Below are 20,655 nucleotides of genomic sequence, written 5' to 3'. Positions count from 1 at the left end.
AACTAGTGGCTCTTTTTGGCCTGCACTAGTTAACTAGTAAGGTAAAAAAGACCCTACCAGTGCAACTAGTGGACATGTTTTCCTTACTAGTTAACTAGTAAACATTTTGAGCCTCACTAGTCAGGTCAAAAAGGTTTTAACTAGTTAACTAGTGAGCATTTTGGCCCTCACTAGTTAACATGTAAGGTGCAACATGCAGCCACTAGTTAACTAGTTGCAATTCCTCAGGCCAACATGTTAACTAGTGCACAACATGCAAAAGAAGCAGGCGGGGTAATGACAAAATCCTGAGTCTTGATTGGTTTGTATTTTTTATTTTGAACTGGAATGCCAATAGGAAGCCTCAGAGTATGCTCCTTCCCCACCTCTTCATTAACATTTAGTGCAACTGGTTAACTAGTGCACATTTTGGCCCTTACTAGTTAACTAGTGGCTCTTTTTTGGCCCGCACTAGTTAACTAGTAAAGTAAAAAAAGACCTTCACTAGTGCAACTAGTGAAGGTCTTTTGTCTTCTTGTTTTCAGTGAGCCTGAAACAGAGCTACACTCCCTCACCAAATGTGAAAAACATAAAAACATTACGGATATATATTTAAAAAAATGTATTTAAGAACCAAAGGTTTTCTACAGCTCTCAGATGAAAACAAATTACCAGTCTTACTGGGAGAGGATGCTAAAAGAGCTGTGAGCCTGCCATAAACTAAGGGACAGTGAGTGACTGTCGACTGTACTTTGTTATTGTTTTTGATTGTTTGTTAGTTTAGCTTTGTTTCCTGTTGGTATTGTTCCAACCAACTTTTGACTCGCTAAACTAACTGAGTGATCATAGAGGTATATCAAAAGGCCAAACTATTCCATTAGGTTTATGTATGGCTTAAATATATTTGGTTAGAGTTTCCCCAAGAGATTTTGTGTTATCCATGTTATTTTCAGTCAAGCAATGCAAATAATAGTTTCTGTGTTCTTGAAATTCAACACTAAACTTCACCTTTATCCAAATTCACCATGATAACCCTGTGCATGTGGCTCCATCTCCTGGTTAGACTGGGTAATGCATGTCTCTGTATTGCTTTACCACCTAATAATAGACTGATGTACTAATATCCACTTTAGGGCTGCACGATTTTGAAAAAATATCGAATGCGATTATTTTAACTGATACTGCAATTGTGATATGATTTGTGATATTAAAGGGAATGATCATTTTTACATCATTATTCTAATTTTCAATGAAAAACATATTAAAATGGTGTTATTTTTGCGGGGATCTGTACCAAACAAAGATGTTTTCTTAGGTCTGTGGAATATAATGTTTATGCCATGACCACAGCACCGCAATATTTAATTTAAATGGTATTTTGACACAAATTTCACCTTTAAGAAATATCCTGATTTTAACAAATACTGCGATTTGATCAACTGTGCAACCCTGATCCACTTTGAGAATTGTTGTTGTCTTCAGAAGCCGGGCCTAAATCACACAAGACGAGAGGTAGTATTCAAAAATGTTTAATCAGCATCACAAATGCACATTCATATAAACAGGTGACTGCTACTTCAGCAGGTTTCTGTACTAAAAATCATCTTATAGATCTTCTGAGATACATCTCCAGTCCTGATTCTCTGAAAAGCCTTCACAGGTGTAAATAACGCAGAAATACTGTGGGAGAGAATTTGTCTTTCAGATCCATTGTGGCTTCAGCTCAGCACAAAAAAAAGGTGTAAAATTCCACATGTATCTCTTTCTATCCAGCCTTCTCCTTCATTCCTTCAATTGCTCTCCTGCGTTTCAGGTTGGTGAAGAGCAACGCAAAGTTGACGATGTATGTTGACACGCAGACCATGCAGAAATCCCCCAGAACAAAGGCGAGAATAGATGCAAGATAGATGGAGCCGGCCACGGATACCCAGGAGGCGAAGACCAAAAACATGGCTGCTTTTTTGGACAGAGACAGTCCTGCAATAAAGACAGAGAAGAATTCAGTCCTTCAATAAAATACAAAAATTTGGAGTGAAAACATTCTGTGTAATAACAAAATATAATGTTATATCTCATTATTATTTCCCCTAAAAGAATATGAATGGCGCTGCAACACAGTCTCTCGGCAGTTTGTGTAATAGTCACAAATTGAATCTATTTGATTTGTGTACATAGACACGAATTTCCCTTTTTTTTATGACACTCAGCACGACTTTCAACAACACATGACACACCTGTCAAATTCCGCTCTAGTCTTTTCAAAATAAAACTACTTAAGTTTAGGAAAAGATTGACTTGGTTAGGCTAAGGCAACAAACTACTTAGTTAGGTTTAGGAAAAGATCGTGATTTGGATTAGAATAACTCTGGAAGAGCAGTAACTTAAGTATGGAAGTTACGTGGCAAATAAATCAACTTTGACTTCTGGTTTCACACGGGACACAAACTCCAGTCTTCTGGGCAAAAGTTCTGTGTTTTTTTACACACGCGTCCACCCTGACCTCGACCCTGTGTGGCGTTCGTCGCTCTTTATACTTCCCGGTTCACAATTACGTGGATTATAAACGAATTGATTTCGTGCTGACATCACAAAAAAATTTTTTAAATTTGTGTCTATGTACACGAATCAATACATTAAATTTCATGACAATTTCACGAACTGCTGTGCAACTGGGCAGGACTCAGCCAATGCTTCACTAACATGCAGGAATGCAAACAGTATCTACTTTGCCTAAAAACACTCAGCATTGCACTGTAATTTGCAGAAGACTAAAACGACAGACTAACCCAGGCCCATCTGCAGAGTGTAAAATATGATGCCAAGCACAGAGTTGGGCTGGTTCAGAGGGCTATCTTTGGCAGCAAAGAACTGGACCAAACCAAAACCACGTCCCCATCTGCCAAAAAAAAGAAAGGGGAAAACAGTCAGAACAACATATTATAGGCAAATAAAATAAAAAGATATAGCCTACATAATGGTTTATATAACTTCTGTAAAACAATCAAGCATGCAGATTATTTAATGAAAACAGGAAGTGTCAAATGAGGAATATCCACTTGGTATTTTATTTTATTATTTATTTATTTGCATAGATATAAAACTGCACAAAATCCAGTCAATGAAAAAAAGAAGAAATGTGTCAGGAGAGGTGAAGAAGCCACAGGCTTATTTAAAGGACCTCCCCCCCAAATCCCAGGAGAAAAAAAAAACTAACAAAAAAAGGAAGAAAGATCTAAACTAACATAATTTTAAAAACACAACAAGTAAAACAACAACAAGAAGAACACAAAATGTGCAGAAAAACCCTAACCAAACAGTGGAAAACAATCCAATAAAAACAATGAAATACATACAAAAAACAGTACAGAAAAAAAAGGAAATATATCTTAACATATAAGATAATTAGACATCATTAATTAAATGTGATGATAATTTCCTTTTAAAATGTTTTAAGGATAACGAGCTCTTGATAACACTTGGTATTGTCATAAGGTAAAACAGTAGCAGGATCTTAACACGTGGCAATAAAGGGGGTCTAACCTGTCATGAAATATTTAGATAAAAGCAAAGTAAGAACCAGAAATGATTCAATGGTAACTAAAGTACAAGTCGAGATCAAGTGATTCTGCACAACAAAGCAGGTATGACTTGAACAAACTCAAAGGAGAAGTAAGAAACGTACCTGGAGGTGAAAACTTTGGAGCAGCTCACAGACTCCCCCAGGTCGCACATCGCCCTGTACTCTGGGTTCCTCTCTCTGGACAGCTCGACGTGAAGCGCATAAACAGACAAAAACAAACCGAAAACGCACAGAAGTATGCGCGCTTTTCTCTCCCATTTCGGCAATGCCATGTTTATTTCAGGGCACTGGATTTAAATGACTCCAGTAGGCTAAAAGATGAGGAAAAGTCCACTTTTGTTTCCTTTCAAACTTCACTCAGTCGTCCTCCTCGTCAAGGTGACGTATTAGGTTAAAATCAGATTCTCTCTTTTGATTGGTCCGGTGATTTTTGTCACAGCCTCTCATTGGTCGGCTGGGTACAGATGTTGGACCAGCCAGATGGTTTGTTTACTGTGTATTTACTGTGGACTTCAGTCTGTCTGGCCTTTAAGAGAATCAGTATATAATCAGTGGTGGAAGAAAGTAGGTTACTCAGAATTACTTCAGTAAAAGTATAATAAATAAATATATAATAAATATAATATAATAATATTATATTATATATAATAAAAAATATATAATAACAGTGTGAAAATAATCCTTTTAAAGGTCCCATATTGTAAAAAGTGAGATTTACATGTCTTTTATATTAAAAAGCAGGTTTAAGTGCTTTACAAATAAGATAAGATAAGATATTACTTTATTAGTCCCTTAGTGGGGAAATTTGCAGTGTACAGCAGCAAAGGGGATAGTGCAAAAAACATCAGCTAACACAGTAAAAAAAGAGATAAACAAAGTGTAACAAAATATGAACCACTTAAATTGAAGGAAGTATAAAAATAGGAGCAGTATATACAGTATTGACAATAAACAGACTATTAACAAAATTGCACAAGTGGAAAATGATATTGCACAGTGAGATGGTAATGAAATTTCACCTGAAAATATTGCACAGTAGGAATTACACCTGAGTAGTAATAATGATAATGATATGCACAGTCATTATACAGTATAGTGCAGTTATTGTCAGTTTTTGGTGAATAAGTATAAGTATAAGTGGTCTACTGGGAGCAGTGCTGGTTGTGTAGTCTGACAGCTGCAGGAAGGCAGGACCTGCGATAGCGCTCCTTCACACACTTCAAATAATAAAATATATAAGATATACATTTACGGCATTGTTATTCATTATTAAATAATAAATCGCACACCAGCAATTGCTGCATTAAAAAGGTTTACACTTGAAATGTAGATCTTTTACCAAGTTACTGGTGTACAATTTATTGTTTAATAATGAATAACAATAAATTTATATCTATGTATTTATTTGTTACATTTTGTTTTATTACGTTAGTTATTGGCCTATTAGTATTATTAGTAGTATAAGTAGTAGTAGTTATTGTTCTACTATCTTATCTTATCTTATCTTAAACAGGTTTAGGTGCAGGTAAATTAAGCCCAATATGGTCCCTCTTTAAATTATTCAATTCTGGAAAATGACGTCACCACCAACCCAAAAACACAGAGCGCCTACTGTCTGCCGTCATGTCCCGCCTCCCCCCTACATTCTCTGCTCCTATTGGACAACCTCTCGGACGTCGCCCCCACTTCATTGGTCAGCCACATATCACTCAAACCCAAACACGGAAGTGTACGAGGAAGCGGCAGACAAAAACAAGAGATAGCCGTGCTACTACGGGACTAAAAACACAATTACGGATGTTGTGGGTGGCTCACAAGGTGAGAGTCTGTTCCATCACTTAGAAACAGTCACTATGTGGTAATATAAACCGAGAAAAGACGTGGTTTTAATGCTTTACCTTCCTATAAAGCCTGAGCTTCAGGTAACTAGCCTACGCCCCTGCGTCAAACAGTGGGTAAGGCTTCTTTATGGGGTAATTAGTTTAGTTTAAACACACTGTTGTACACAAACTAGGTGTCCTTTAAAGGTCCTTGTTCTCTATCTATTTGTAAGCAGACTCCAGCTGTAATCTAGTGTAATCTTTTGACTGGGAGCTACAGGTTTTGGCCACCTGCCTGGCAGGCCTCGTGGATGAGAAGTTGCTAGGCAGCGTGTTGTTTGCATACAGTACATCTGTTAAGTCAATAATGGGAGTTAACAATTGCCAAATCAGTATCTTAAGTTGTATCTGTGTAGCTGACCTAAAGCACCACTGACTGACCTTTTGAGAAGGAGTCCTGAAGAGGCTCTCTGGTCCTTTGGCTTCAGAGGATCACTGGTTTTCCTTTTTACCTTATTTTCCTTGTAGCTGTCCAACCAAGGACTGCTTATTGCAGGGACACACAGTTAAATGTTATTAACTAGCACTCATAAATGGACCATGTTTTTTTTTTATTTATTTTTTTATAAAGCACATTACACGTTTCCCCACCTTTTATCAGATGATACTGATATCTAGTTTTACAAGAATGTTGGTTAGGTTATAAGTGTTTATAATAAGTGCTGCTACTATAATGATTACTTTCCTAATTATTTAAATGAATGAAATTAGTAATTGAAGTTTTGCACAAAGTTTTGTCTGATGTAATACATCATCAATACGTTCAGTTTTTATGCACCAAATATTTGGAATAAGCTCCCAGAAACCTGCAGGACCAGCTCCAACTCTTAGTTCTTTTAAATCAAAGCTTAAAACTTTCCTGTTTGCTGCTGCCTTTTATTAAACCAGATAATTTATTTTTAGCTTGTTTTTATTGTCTAATCTTTAATGTTTTTATAACTGTTTTAATTATGTCTTAATGTTCTTTTGCACTTTGTCTTAATGTCCTTGAATGTTTATGTAAAGCACTTTGAATTGCCCTGTCGCTGAAATGTGCTCTACAAATAAAGCTGCCTTGCCTTGCCTAATACATAATGGTGGAACACATCGTTGCTTTTAACCTTTTTTCTTTTATGATTTTTGCAATCATTTGCCATGTTGTGATGACTTTTAGAAAATATCCTTATTGATACTGTGATAATTTCAGCTGTATCACCTAGTCCTAGTTATTTTAAACCACAAAAAAAGGATCAGAAAAATGCCAAACCTAACCAACAATTGGGCCAACATGGGACAAATAGTGTTGCTTTTTATAAGGCAACAGCCACATACTGATGTAACTCTACTTGTAGATTACAAGCACTACTTAATGTTCCTAACCCTGCCTATTTTTTGATTCTGTACAGAAGTATGTCAACTAAGGAGGGAGGAGAAGGAAAAAATGGTCAGCCGGTGGCCATGTCACCTGAAAGAATGGCCACTGACAAAAGCAGAGAAAACCAGAACCAGAGTGAAGTCGAGGCAACAGGAGGCAGCGCAGACACCAGCACAACAGAAAAAAACTTGGCTCTGCTTAAAGCACACTCTCTGGACGTGAAGTTCGACGTCGGAGAGGAGTACGATGTTATAGAAACTATCGGCACAGGGGCCTACGGCGTCGTTTCATCTGCCAGGAGAAGAGACAATGGTATGGCTGATTTGATGAAGAAATAGCTCATTCTGTGTGTACTACAATGTTAAATGTGGAAACCCATTATCAGTTAACATTGTCATTCAAACTCAGTTGTTCGTCCTGGCCTGCTGTGTTTTTTCATTGGGGCTTATTTACATTTCACAGGCCAGCAGGTGGCGATAAAGAAGATCTCCAATGCTTTTGAAGTGGTGACAAACGCTAAACGCACGCTACGAGAACTGAAGATTCTCAAGCATTTCAAACATGACAACATCATCGCCATCAAAGACATCCTGCAGCCCAACCTTCCTCACTCTGCCTTCAAGTCTGTGTATGTACATTTTTATTTTCATGGTAACTTTGTCGGCAAATAACACATTCCCACGGTTCCTCAGCAGGCTAGAAGCGTCTGTTAAGTTTATTGATAAAGTAAATGTCTGGAAACTTTGGAGATTTGGATATAAAAATTGGATGTATAATTTTAGTCAACTCATTTACATACAACTAAAGATTCCACCAAATTAGAGGCAACATTTACTAATATCTTACCATTTGACTAGTTATGTTTTTCACCCATCACGAGCATTCAGTAATATTGATCAAAAAGTATAATTACAAAAATGTTGACTTGAAAAATGCATTTTGGAAATTGAAAATGTGGCCAAATTGCTAAAATATTAGTTTATATTTAACACTATTATATCAGTGGAAATTGTACCAGTGGTGGAAAAAATATTCAGATATTTTACTTAAGTAAACGTCGTAATACCACAGTGAAAAAATGCTGCTACAAGTACAAGACATCAATCAAAATCTTATTTAAGTAACAGTACAAAAGTATTACCATCAAAATATACTTAAAGTACTAAAAATAAAAGTGCTCATTCTGCAGAATGGCCCGTTTCAGAATAATCTATATTATAATTATTGATGAAATTAGTGTGTTTGTCACTTTAATGTTTCAGCTGGTAAAGGAGGGGCTTATTTTTTAATATATTATTGTGAATTTCACCAAGGGTTCAATAAATAGGCTATCTTTATCCATAATAATATATCATCATTTATTTGTTGATTTATATTTTGTATTATTAATCGGAATTTGCAAAGTAATTAAAAGGTATCAAATGCATGTAGTGGAGTAAAAAGTATTTCTCTTTGAGATGTAGTGGAGTATAAATTATCAGAAAATGGAAATACTCAAGTAAAGAACAAGTACCTCAAAATTGTGCTTAAATACAATACTTGGGTACTTGTAACTGAGAGAATCTTACAGTTTGTTATATTTATTGAATCATACTTTATGGCTCAATAGATGTCAAACACATCTCACTTTTCCACTTCCCATGTGTGCAGGTACGTGGTGCTGGACCTCATGGAGAGCGACTTGCACCAGATCATACACTCTTCCCAGACGCTCACCTCAGAGCACACACGCTACTTTCTGTACCAGCTCCTCCGTGGCCTCACGTATGTGCACTCTGCCAACGTGATCCACCGCGACCTCAAACCCTCCAACCTGCTGGTGAACGAGAACTGTGAGCTAAAAATTGGCGACTTCGGCATGGCGAGGGGTCTGAGTGCGCACCCTGAAGAGTCTCACTCCTTCATGACTGAATATGTGGCCACTCGATGGTACCGTGCTCCTGAACTCCTGCTGTCTCTCAATCACTACAGCTTGGCCATCGACTTGTGGTCTGTAGGCTGCATCTTCGCAGAGATGTTGGGACGTAAGCAGCTTTTTCCTGGGAGGCACTACGTCCACCAGCTCACGCTCATTTTGGGAGTGTTAGGCACTCCTCCTGAGGGGTTGATTAGTACTATTAGGGCGGACAGAGTGCGTTCCTATGTTCAGAGTCTCCCATCGCGGTCTGCTGTGCCTTTGGCCAAACTGTACCCACAAGCTGAACCAGAGGCTTTGGACCTGCTGGTTGCCATGTTGTGCTTTGACCCTCGCGAGAGAATCACTGTGACACAAGCGCTGGAGCATCCTTACCTGTCCAAGTACCACGATCCAGACGACGAGCCAATTTGCGTGCCAGCTTTTGACTTTGAATTTGACAAGCTTCCGATGAACAGGGATCAAATTAAAGAGGCGATCCTGATGGAGATCCAGGACTTTCATCAAAACAAACAGGGCTGCCGTCAAAGACTGCAGTTCAGGCCCTTGGCGAGGGCGAACGGCAGAGCCGCAGCACAAAGCAGCAACCAGTGTAACGCTCAGCCCTCGACTGTTAACCTGAGCAAATCAACACTGGTTACACTGGCACAACACCCACAAGCAGCACAGATACAGCAACAGCAAATGAGGGAAGTGGAATCTCAACAGCAACAAAATCACACACCAGCAGAAGGGAACCACACGTTTACAAATCAGATGCAAAACTTTAACAAGCCTACGTCTCTTTTAGAAGTCGCCCCGCCTCATGTGACCCATAATTTGTCTCTGCTTTCAAAAAGCGAAAGTGGCCCAGTCGATGTGGACATGCCCAGTGCCAACTCAGACAGCGGTCAGCCAGAGACTATAGATTTAACAACGCCAGTGTCCAGTCAGGACACCTCATCAGAAACAATGAGAGACAGTGAGGTAACCGGAAGTCAGGCTCCTCTGAGTCAGCCCACCCAGAGCCAGTCCATGACCCAGGCTCCCACCTCTATTCCCGCAACACCAGCACAGACCATGACGCCCCTACCCACCACTGTGCCTTCCCTTTGTCTCTCTGTGGCACAAGCTCAGTCACTGTCTCAGTCCCTCTCACAGTCACTGTCCAAGAATGCCAGGCCTCCTCCAGGTGCCGGAGAGGGAACCAGAAAAGAAGGAGCTATTTCAGAGGACACTAAAGCTGCACTTAAAGCGGCCTTATTGAAATCAGCTCTCAGAAATAAAGCCAGGGGTGGTAAGTTTATTGTTTTTCGTATCAATCATTGACATGTCATTCTTTAGACGGTCTTTATCAGAATTTTTATATCTTTATTGCAGACGGAGGTAACTCTGCGCTGGGCGTAGACGCCGGCGCAGGAGGAGGTGCATCGTCCTCCTTGTCTTCTGTTCCAGATCTGCGTCGGCCTGTCACAGCCCAGGAGCGTCAACGAGAAAGAGAGGAGAAAAGAAGGAAGAGGCAGGAACGAGCAAGAGAGAGGGAGAGGAAAATAAAGGAAAAGGAAAGAAGAGAGGGAAGGCAAGGGGACTCGCTGGGCGGGGTTCTGCTGAGCGACGACGACAAAAGCCTTTTGCAACGTTGGACGAAGATGATGGACAGCCGCAATGAGAGATCTCAGACTCCTAATAACGACGGAGGAAATAGTACGGACTGTAATGTGAACTCGCACCGGGGCGTAGCTATCAGTGACAGCACACAAGGAGCGCTGAACAATAACACAGGCAAGGAGGCGAGAAAGATTCAGTCTCACGAACAGTTGCTCTCTCAAGTTAAACCAAACCAGCCTGGCATGTTTCAGCCTCCCAGCAACCAACAACCAGCATTACTTTTCTCCATGAGCCAGAGGAAACCTCCAGCTGATTTAGTTGTTGCTGTAAGCGGAGGGATGGATATAATGGGCGTCGCTGGTGGCTTTGTTAAGAACAACACGCTCAAACCTCACAGCGAGAGCAACGGACAAAGTGGTTTCAACTGTTTGGGGAATTGGAACGGGCATCAATTAGAGACAAGGCCACCGCAACAACCAAACAGGAAGCCGCAGCCGTCGAGCTTTCTTCAGCCCCAGCTCCAACCTCAAAGCCAAAACCAGCCTGACCCTCAAGCTCAGTCGCAGCTGCTTCCCCTGGAGAGTTTTTTGACTAAAGCTCCAGCATTAACCAGCAGAGAGACGAATGGGAACGTGGACATCGGACGCCAAAATAACTCCCACCCTAACCCCTCGACCGCAAGTGCTGGGCCAATGGAGAAGCTGTGTCCCTCTGTGGGAGAGAAATCTGGGCCGCAGACCACACACCCTCTCTTTAGGGCTTTAGGGGTCCCCTCACAGCCTCATCCCAGTTTAGGATTCACAGATACTGGACAGCAAGGGCCCTCCATTGCCCCCGACATCCATACAGTAACACTGCAGCTCTCAAAGTCCCAGGTGTGTCTCAGGTCTCTTCTGCTGCCATTCTTCTAAAATATTGTTTTTTGCAGCTAGCATATTACCTGAGAGAAGCTATATGTATTCAGAGTACTTTCATTATAGGTGCTATACAAAAACATTATTTCCTTGTACACACATACCAGGCTTAAATGTCACAATCGTCTGCTTGCCTTGAACTGATCTTAAAGATACAGAGTTCAGTTGACCCAATGTTTCCCCCTTGTCTCCTGTCAGGTAGAGGACGTTCTACCTCCGGTGTTCTCGGTCACCCCTAAAGGCAGCGGGGCTGGGTACGGCGTGGGCTTTGACCTGGATGACCTTCTCAACCAGTCTCTCACAGACCTGCAACACTGTGACCGGGACAGGTAAGGTCTAATACAGCACAAGTCTCCAATGCTTTCACAAACAAAACCAATGTCTAATACTGGGGAAAAAAACTACTGCACAAGTTTTACCCATTCATATCAGACTACTATCTGGTAACCATTTAGATAAACATGGCTCTGCAGCTGCACAGTAGGTATTGCACGATATTTGTGATGTTTTCACACCAGATTCGTCCTGGTGAACGCAGCAGAAGTTAACTAAGTTAAAGGATAAGTACAAATAAGTGCTCACATGCCGTACCCATGTGTACTTTAAGGGCACAATTAAATCGCTGCAATTGTTCAAGTTCAATTGCACATGTCGGCCCACCAAGTGCAAACACCAGATCTCATTGTTATCCTTTAAGTGTAGTGTAACTCCAGTCTCACAACCTATTCACGTTTTCCCTTTGGTGATTTAGTTTCAGTCAATTTAGCAGCGGCTTCCCTATAAGCTACACTCTAAATTACATCTTAAAAGTGTCAAAGCAGAAAAGTGTATTTTATGAGCTTTGACCAAGCACTGAAAAACAGCTGGATGAAATTTGAACTGGCTTCTCTTAAAGATCCCCTCCAGACACATTTTAAGACATATAAAATGCATCTGATATGGATATACAGAATATATATACACATACAGCTTGAAATAATGAGTGTCTGATGTGATTTTTCCACACAATTATCTTAAAATTACACCGACTCATTCTCTCCCTCAGTAAAAAAATTCTGAATCAATGAATATGCAAATAAACTCTGATTTATTACTTTCATTGTCGATTAATGTCGATTATTTTCTTGATTAATCGATTAGTTGTTTGGTCTAAAAAAATGTCAGAAAATGGTGAAAAATGTCAATCAGTGTTTCCCAAAGACCAAGATGACGTCCTCAAATGTCTTGTTTTGTCCACAACTCAAATATATTCAGTTTACTGTCACAGAGGAGTAAAGAGATTAGAAAATATTCACATTTAAGAAGCTTATTCAGAGAATTTTTACATTTTTCTTTAAAAATGACTCAAACGGATTAATCATTATCAAAATAGTTAGCGATAAATTTAATGGTTGACAACTAATTGATTTATTGTTGCAGCTCTAAAGGTGAGCAAACAGAAACTTTCCCTTTTCAGGCGCATGAATGTGGAAACAGCCTTCTAGCATCAAACTCTGCACATACATCATTGTGAATTGTGAAGCTCAAACGTCGCCGTGAAGAAGCAAGAAGAAACACATTTGAGTGGAGGGGGACTTAAAAATACTGCGAAGTGGCAGATTTACATATATGTAGTTTACAGGACAATTTGGACATTCAGTGTTGGCTTTTGATGATCAAAAGAGGGCCGCTCTCAATGCTTTCTATTTGTCCTCCATCAGTTACGACTCGGCCCCCCTCTCGGCCTCCCTGTTATCTGATTGGAGCGAGGTTCACCGCATGACTCCAGCTGATCTGGAGTCGCTGCAGCAGGAGTTGCAACTCGGCTCTCCCATGATCCTCTCCGATACCATTCCCCCTGACGCCTGACATTCCCCTGCCTGGAATGTTAAAGACAACACTTGTATTTGTGTAAAGATTGTGTTAGATTTTTTTTTTTTTTTTTCTAGCATGAAAACCTTGACTGAAGACTTATCAAATTAATTTAAAAGCTAGCTTTTTTTAATAGGCACTACCAAGCAGTCTTTTTTTTACCATTACGACATGCTGCACTTTCTTTATAATAAAGAAAACTGTGTCATCACATGTCTCTGCCTCTGGATATTTAATGAACTACAGTAAAATGAGCAATTTAAACTGAGATTAAGTTGGTTCTCCGTGAGGAAGGACACTTAAAAATGACCTTAATGCATTTAAAAGAAACAACAAAGGGATGAAATAATTTCCATTTCAGAAATGTGGACTGAAAATGAGGTAATTGTTTCAAAAAACATTTTGTTGTTTCAAAGGCAGCCACTTTAGTATTAACTAGGGCTGTCTAAGTTAACATGATAACGCGTTAATGCAAATTTACTTTGATTTTTTCGGTTGTAGCGGGCTCAGTTTTAAAGCTAGAGTGAAGAACTAGAAAATCTAAGGAATCCATTGGTACCAAGAATGTCATACTAGCTTGTCGTGAAGGAGCATAAATCACGCTCATTATGGTACATTCTGAACAGATACAAATGTGCGATTAATGGCAATTAACTATGGACCATCATACGATTAATCACGATTAAATATGTTAATCGTTTGACAGCCCTAGTATTTACATTTGTAAGTGGGTGCATTAGAGGTGGATATAAAACATAAAAAAAAAAAACTTTGATCCATAAACAACACGATACTTGTAAAACATTTCCAAACTCAGCTATCAGAAGTTGAACAGAGCACTGACCTGATTTTAAGAATCAAATTAACAATTTATTTCAAATACAGAACACATTATTTATTTAGCTCATAATTGTAATTTAAAGTACAAACCTATCAAAATTACTTTTACTCAAAAGATCATAATGCAAAGTTATAGTTCTAAAAATGAAGATTATATTACATTTCATGTCCGATATGGCTTCATGTGCACGTCCGGTAGTTTTTCTAATTTTACTATTCAGGATAACTTTTGTCTGACTTAAGTCACACATATAATTAATCTCCTTCATTTGGCCTAGTTTGCGTTCTACCTCCCAGAAATCCAGTTGTCACAGTGTTCTACCTCTGAAGCAGGATCAGCAGAGCAGACAGACAGCTGACCAACATGGCAGCCCTCCCACACCAGTTCTGCTCAGCTCGGCCGTACAGCTGAAGCTCTGGTACCGTGTTGGTGATGAAGCTCGTGTAGGAGGTCAGTCTGGCATACACACCTGGCTTGTTTACGTGAGCACAGCCCAGTCCAAAACTCACCACCCCAGCCTGCACCCAGGTCCCATTCACCATCTGGCAGACGAGGGGACCTCCTGAATCGCCCTGAAAAGACGACACAGGCTCGTTCAGCTTTCACCACTGGGAGGTATCAAAGTGCTCAAAAGGAAGGTCTTACAAACTAGACGGTGCATGATTGCAGAGAAGCAGCAATCCAAGTTATTTTTAGTGCAGCTTCTTGTTTTGCTCGTGTAGTGTATTTGTGAATGTAAACACAGCAGCACAAAACAGCTGATCCAACAGTACCTGGCAGGAGTCCTTGCCGCCATGCTGGTATCCAGCACAGATCATGTCATACATGATGTCCACCTGCTCCTTCGGGTCCGTCCGGTACATCTCCTGACATGAACTCTGGGTGATGATTGGCACCTGCACTTCCTGCAGAGTCCCGGCTCCTGTCAGAGGGACTGAGGGGAATGCGGGGACGGATGGAGGAGGAACAACAAAAGGAGTGTTAGACTTCTTAATTTCTGCAACTAAACAGGCAGTCAGTAAGCTTGTTTCGCTTCTAGCTAGAGCAGTATGGTTCAAAAGACATGTTCATGTTTAGTATGTTTGTCCAGTAAAGCATTTAGACGTACATCTTGACTGTGTTTCATGCTATTTATTGTCTTTATCCATTGTTTTATTGCTTTTGTATAGACATACCTTGTTTACTCAGTTCTTTGTATTGTGTTTGCAAATATGTAGATATTGTTTAACCAAACAAAACCAGCAGCAGCTGCTCACGATTTCACGCTACGGTGACTAAATTGTTATTTTTTTGTTTACTTTTGTGATTAAGAGTTTTTCTTTCTGCTCCTATTTATTGTGTGTGTATCTGTTGATCCGGGAGGTGAGCTGCTGCGATACATTTGCACTGATTTTAATTGAATAATTTTAGGCACAAATCTGTAGTAAATAAGTCCTATACCTATATTGATATACTAAAGCTAAGGAATGGAATACATTGCCAGTCACCATTAAATGTATTATATTACAATGATCTTTGTAGAGGAAATGTTTCTAGGGCTGAAATCAATATCATGTCAATTTAAATAATTATCAATATAATAATTAGGGCTGCCAATCGATTAAAATATTTAATGGCAATTAATCGCATGATTGTCCATGATTAATCGCAAATTAATCGCACATTTTTCATGTGTTCAAAATGCACCTTAAAAGAGAGATTTTTCAACAACACAAAACAATGATAAATATTGTCCAGAAACCCTCACAGGTCTTTCAACTATGAAGTGATTATGTTTTGTGGCGCTACGTCACCTCTGTAGTAGGGCTGTCAATCCATTAAAATAATATTTAATCGTTATTAATTGTATGATTGTCCATAGTCAATCTCGATTAATCAAAAATTAATCTCACATTTTTTCATCCGTTCAAAATGTGCAGTACCTTAGAGGGAGATTTGTCAAGTATTTAATACTCTTATCAACATGGGAGTGGACAAATATGCTGCTTTATGCAAATGTATGTATATATTTATTAATGGAAATCAATTAACAACACAAAACAACGACACATATTGTCCAGAAACCCTCACAGGTACTGCATTTAGCATAAAAAAATATGCTCAAATCATAACATGGCAAACTGCAGCCCAACAGGCAACAACAGCTCAGTTTGTCAGTGTACTGACTTGACTATGACTTGACTATGACTTGCCCCAAACGGCATGTGATTATCCTAAAGTGGGCATGTCTGTAAAGGGGAGACTGGTGGGTACAAGTTAGCGCAAGCTTGGAGCGTTATTTCGCCTCCTTCCAGTTTTGTTTCGTATGACGCCAGTATCTTCACTCTGCTTTAAAACTGAGCCCGCTACAACCTCTGAAAGATTGATTGCGTTGATGCATTAAAAAAAATTGTGGCATTAAAACAAATTTGCGTTAACTTCGACAGCCTTAATAATAAAAACAATAATTAAGAACATTCATATATTACTATATGGCAAATGTATGTAATAATAGATGTAAAATTACATATTGATGATTATGTTCTCTGATCATAGCACGATTCCACTGGAAGCCAATAAAATAAAATATTTAATTATAGCCCAGCTTGTAAAGGCCTGGCTTCTATAAGCCGTCTGTATAATGCTCGGCAAAAGAAAAACTGTAAATGATACCTATGGGAAAGAGAGAGTAACTCATTCAAAATGTATTTCTGCCTACTGTGTACTTTCTGATTCCTGGACCTACACTTCCTATTCACTTTGGGAAAGGATCATTTTGCATGTATTTGCATGCCAAGTCCAAATAATAAAATGGCATTTTGTTGACTTGTAAAATAAATAAAAGTTATCTGCACACATGCTTAGATGATGTAAAGAATGTAGCAAGTCTTACCATCATCCCGGACGTTCCCCCAGCCGGTGACATAGCACTGCATGTTAACTGTGAACAGGGTGCCAGAGGCGGGCAAGCAGACGGGACGGATGTAATCGGACCAGGTTACTGGGCTGGACAGCTTCACCAACGCCAAATCCTTCCCGTTTTGAGGCTCATTGTAACCGGACGGGATCACTATCTGGCTCACACGATGCATTGACTCGTGCCCGTTGAAGCCATTCAGCTGGTACCGGCCTGCGTAGATGATGTAAGGGCTCACGTCGGATGGACTGAAAGAAGACGGAGGAACACCGAATGACACCTGCTAGACTGGAAATCAGGAAGGGGTTTAAAATGTGAAACAAAAGGGATTCTAAAAGGGATTTTATGCCAGGCAAGTGCTCCTTGAGATGGGCTTGATGTTTACCAGAATCTAGACTCACTAAATTAACAAGATTTTGGTCCTTAGACAGTTATCTAGTGAAAGGTAATGAACCAAATGAATGACCAACCGTCTGCAGGATTTGGGGGGGTTTTGGGTATAGTTCTTCTTCCTCAATTTAACACTTGAAAGAATCAATTAGATGTTGAACATAATGGAGGTAAGTTTCCCGAACAGGTAAAAAAGATATTAACCCTCTGAGACCCGCGGGATTGCAGGCGATCCCGTCTTTCAGAGTCTGTAGCAGGTTCAGTTTGAGAGCGAGAGTGAAGGTACTGATATCATATGAAACTAGAAAAAAGAATCCATTGGTACCAACCATGTCATACTAGCTTGTTGGGAAGGAGGCTAAATAACGCTCCAAATTTGGGCTAAATTTAAGCGAGAAAAAAATGGCATAGTCATTTTGAAAGGGGTCCCTTGACCTCTGACCTAAAGATATGCGACTGAAAATGGGTTCTATGGGTACCCATGAGTCTCCCCTTTACAGTCATGCCCACTTTATGATAATCACATGCAGTTTGGGGCAAAAAAACATGCAGTTTTCTTGAATGCAGTATAAATGTGTTATTTTCGCCTATTCTAAAATGGCGTATTTTAATATTTCTGCATACTGGGGTCCCTAAACAGTCTTGGAATTACATACATTTGGGTATCACTGTAAAGCTGAGACTCTTGTGGATCCAATGAGCCCAATTGTATTCATGTGTGATGATGTCAGTCCCCATAGTAGACATTTCATTGTAGTGAGACCATTTTTTTTAATTTTACCTCACTGTATGAAATGACCTGTGGTGACCTCTAGGATAATCACAGCCTCATGAAACTTTACAACCACAAACTAGAGACCTAGAGCATTCAGAGGATGGATGGCTTTCCTGGGTAAACTGACAATAAGGGGGTTTCCGAGCAGTTTCCAGAACAGATGTGCTCGCCATCCAATCATCGAAAAATGCAACTCTTGCAGAAATCTCCAAATGTCAAAAGTTTTTGAAACCAAATCACAGCATGGCTTTTTCTATGATGTTCTTCAAGGTCTTGGTGTCTTAATGTGGTATTTTGGGTGGATTTTTGATTATTTTTTTTAGCAATTCTCGAGTGGTAAAAAGTGGTTAAACTTAGCACCAAATCTGTGTAACAAATGGTATCAACCCAAAAATTGCTGCAACAACTTATGAGACATAATAGAGCATGAAAATAACCCTCACATACATCTACCATAATGTTCTAAAGCCTTATACACTTTTACAATTTATTTTAAATAATTAATTCATGTTTATTTCTGATTCATGACTAGATTGACTTGACACACAGTGCTGGGCAGCATCTCAAATTAATCTTCAGGTTCCCAGCTTTCAGATGATGTACACCACTTCTATGTGACATCTACTGTGTACCTGCTAACTCCACCTAAAGACCCCCCTGTGTACCCCTCTAAAAAAAGAACAAAACTGGTCTATGATTTTCCTGTTTAACAAAACTGCAAAGTATTCCCATAAAATGACTCAGGGCAGCTCACAAAAGAAACCGCAGAGAGCCAGTGGATTGATGCTCAGCTGAGGAGAGTTTTCTTACTTGGTGAAGCAATGAGCGGCTGATAGGATCCAGCTCTCTGTGATGATGGAGGCTCCACAGATATGACCATCTTTGTTCGTCTGGAGGCCGAAAGGGAGGGAGGGAGAAAAAGAGTGAGTCACCTCAGCATCACAAGCAAATCCCCTCTCTCAGCAGGTCAGGAAACAAGACCTAGACTAAACCACACATCAACCCCTCATCAACTTCTACCGGTCCACAATAGAAAGCATCTTAACTGGATGCATACTGGTATGGTTTGGCAACATTACATCATATGACCACAAACTCCTGATGAGGACAGTGAAAACAGCATCTAAAATTATTGGATACCCGTTAACCACAGTTACAGGACATTTACACCACTCGCTGCAGGAAGAAAGCACTTTGTATCATGCAGGACACAAGTCATACAGCATATACTCTTTTCTCTTATCTCCCTTCAGGGAAGCGCCTACAGAGCATTAGAGCTCGGACCTCTCACCTCAGAGACAGTTTTTACGCTCATAGGCTATCAGACTACTGAACAATAGCACTGAATTCTTCTCTCTCTCGCTTCCATTACAATTTTACAAAGAACATCCAGTAATCCACCTTTTTTTGTACATAGCGTTTATTCATTTCTGACCTATTTATTTACCTATGCTGTTTTTAGCCATTTTCTCATGTCTTGTCATGGCAAACTGTATGTTAGTCATACTGTACTGTATCTGTGCTGTTTGTGTCGCTTGTGTGGTCTGTGTTTTTATACTCTTGCTGCTGCCTCTTGGCCAGGTCATCTTTGTAAATGAGAATTGGTTCTCAATTGATTTTACCTGGTTAAATAAAGGTCAAATAAATAAAATAAATGAATGCAGAGCTGTGGATTTTTTTATGGATGTTTTAGGTTGTATTATAATTTTATTCTCAGGTATTGTCTTATTTATTGTAGTATTTATCAACTGTACTATGTATAGATTTTAAGGGGCTGAGAGAGAGGCAGGGTAAAATGCATTTCATTCGGTTTCACTGTACACTACTTTTAAATGCATATGACAAATAAACTTGAAATTTGTAGCACTAAATTAATGCAGAGCTGTGGATTGTTTTATGGATGTTTTATAATTTTATTCTCAGGTATTGTCTTATTTATTGTCTTATTTATTGTAGCATTTATCAACTGTACTATGTATAGATTTTAAGGGCTGAGGGTAAAATGAATTTCATTGCATTTCACTATACACTGTACTTTTAAATGCATATGACAAATAAACTTGAAACATATAACTACCCACAGGCATACTACAAAATATTACATGGCTGCAAGGTTTCATATATAGGGACTCACCTGAATATCCACCTGCCACGGCCAAGCTCCATCTGAGGCGTCTATTCCTCCCACAATCCGGTTCTCCACTATCGATGGTCGGCCACATTGTTGGGCATAGGAAGCCAAAATACCTGGATGTAAACACACATTACATTTCTGTGAAAGATGCATTTGTTTAGACACAACAAATGTATTGATTTAGCTAAAGTGCACACATAGCTTCACACAGGTGAACAAAGAAACAAAAGACATGGCGAGAGAGCAGAGGAGGGAAATGAGGAATGGGCTCAATGACTCACCTGTTACGCACCAAAAAATGGCACGAAACTGATATGTCGTTGACATTTTGTGAGGTTTACCGTCGACAAAATCCCTTAACGGACCCAAACTAACCCGAGTAAATCCCAGGTAAACGCCTTGATTACAAACAGATGGCTAACGGCCAGGCTAAACGTTACCTGTGCGCCCAACTAAGCCTACAGCTAATCAGAACGCTTGTCCCGCCCCCTCAGATTCACCTGAGCCAATGAGAGTTAAGGAACGCAACAGAGGACCAATCAGATTCGTCCTCCTGATT

At 39.7% G+C, this 20,655-nt stretch overlaps 3 protein-coding genes across 3 annotated transcripts; 1 reads left to right on the top strand and 2 right to left on the bottom strand.

Moving 5' to 3' along the window:
* Positions 1–1,492: 1,492 nt before the first annotated feature.
* Positions 1,493–5,912, bottom strand: vkorc1 (vitamin K epoxide reductase complex, subunit 1). Its single transcript, XM_037755668.1, has 4 exons — positions 5,821–5,912; positions 3,662–4,085; positions 2,766–2,875; positions 1,493–1,956 (listed from the first exon to the last, which is right to left on the bottom strand). Exons 2-4 carry the CDS (start codon positions 3,829–3,831, stop codon positions 1,745–1,747), a joined length of 492 nt encoding a protein of 163 aa, XP_037611596.1. The 5' UTR covers positions 3,832–4,085; positions 5,821–5,912; the 3' UTR covers positions 1,493–1,744.
* mapk7 (mitogen-activated protein kinase 7) lies at positions 5,171–13,273 on the top strand. The gene is made up of 7 exons (XM_037755665.1): positions 5,171–5,377; positions 6,825–7,105; positions 7,256–7,421; positions 8,444–9,984; positions 10,068–11,170; positions 11,408–11,538; positions 12,910–13,273. The coding sequence occupies exons 2-7, from the start codon at positions 6,829–6,831 to the stop codon at positions 13,055–13,057; spliced, it is 3,366 nt and encodes a 1,121-aa protein (XP_037611593.1). The 5' UTR covers positions 5,171–5,377; positions 6,825–6,828; the 3' UTR covers positions 13,058–13,273.
* On the bottom strand, positions 13,117–20,582 carry zgc:92313 (uncharacterized protein LOC436869 homolog). Its single transcript, XM_037755667.1, has 6 exons — positions 20,378–20,582; positions 20,097–20,209; positions 18,773–18,852; positions 16,774–17,045; positions 14,675–14,835; positions 13,117–14,473 (listed from the first exon to the last, which is right to left on the bottom strand). Exons 1-6 carry the CDS (start codon positions 20,421–20,423, stop codon positions 14,219–14,221), a joined length of 927 nt encoding a protein of 308 aa, XP_037611595.1. The 5' UTR covers positions 20,424–20,582; the 3' UTR covers positions 13,117–14,218.
* Between the last annotated feature and the right edge of the window lie 73 nt (positions 20,583–20,655).

This window comes from Sebastes umbrosus, chromosome 20 (genome assembly GCF_015220745.1).
Source record: "Sebastes umbrosus isolate fSebUmb1 chromosome 20, fSebUmb1.pri, whole genome shotgun sequence".
NCBI classification, from domain to species: Eukaryota; Metazoa; Chordata; class Actinopteri; order Perciformes; family Sebastidae; genus Sebastes; species Sebastes umbrosus.
Note: the sequence above shows the minus strand (reverse complement) of the source record. Positions and strands in the feature narration are given on the sequence as shown.

Coding starts and splice junctions, on each gene's coding strand:
- zgc:92313 (XM_037755667.1), bottom strand. CDS start 20,423: ATGTCAACGACATATCAGTTTCGTGCCATTTTTTGGTGCGTAACAG. Junction 17,046..18,772: donor GCCGCTCATTGCTTCACCAA/GTAAGAAAACTC, acceptor GTCTTCTTTCAG/TCCATCCGACGTGAGCCCTT. Junction 14,836..16,773: donor GGGGAACGTCCGGGATGATG/GTAAGACTTGCT, acceptor CATTCCCCTCAG/TCCCTCTGACAGGAGCCGGG.
- vkorc1 (XM_037755668.1), bottom strand. CDS start 3,831: ATGGCATTGCCGAAATGGGAGAGAAAAGCGCGCATACTTCTGTGCGTT. Junction 2,876..3,661: donor TCCAAAGTTTTCACCTCCAG/GTACGTTTCTTA, acceptor TTTTTTTGGCAG/ATGGGGACGTGGTTTTGGTT. Junction 1,957..2,765: donor CACTCTGCAGATGGGCCTGG/GTTAGTCTGTCG, acceptor TCTTTATTGCAG/GACTGTCTCTGTCCAAAAAA.
- mapk7 (XM_037755665.1), top strand. CDS start 6,829: ATGTCAACTAAGGAGGGAGGAGAAGGAAAAAATGGTCAGCCGGTGGCC. Junction 7,106..7,255: donor TGCCAGGAGAAGAGACAATG/GTATGGCTGATT, acceptor TACATTTCACAG/GCCAGCAGGTGGCGATAAAG. Junction 7,422..8,443: donor CACTCTGCCTTCAAGTCTGT/GTATGTACATTT, acceptor CCATGTGTGCAG/GTACGTGGTGCTGGACCTCA.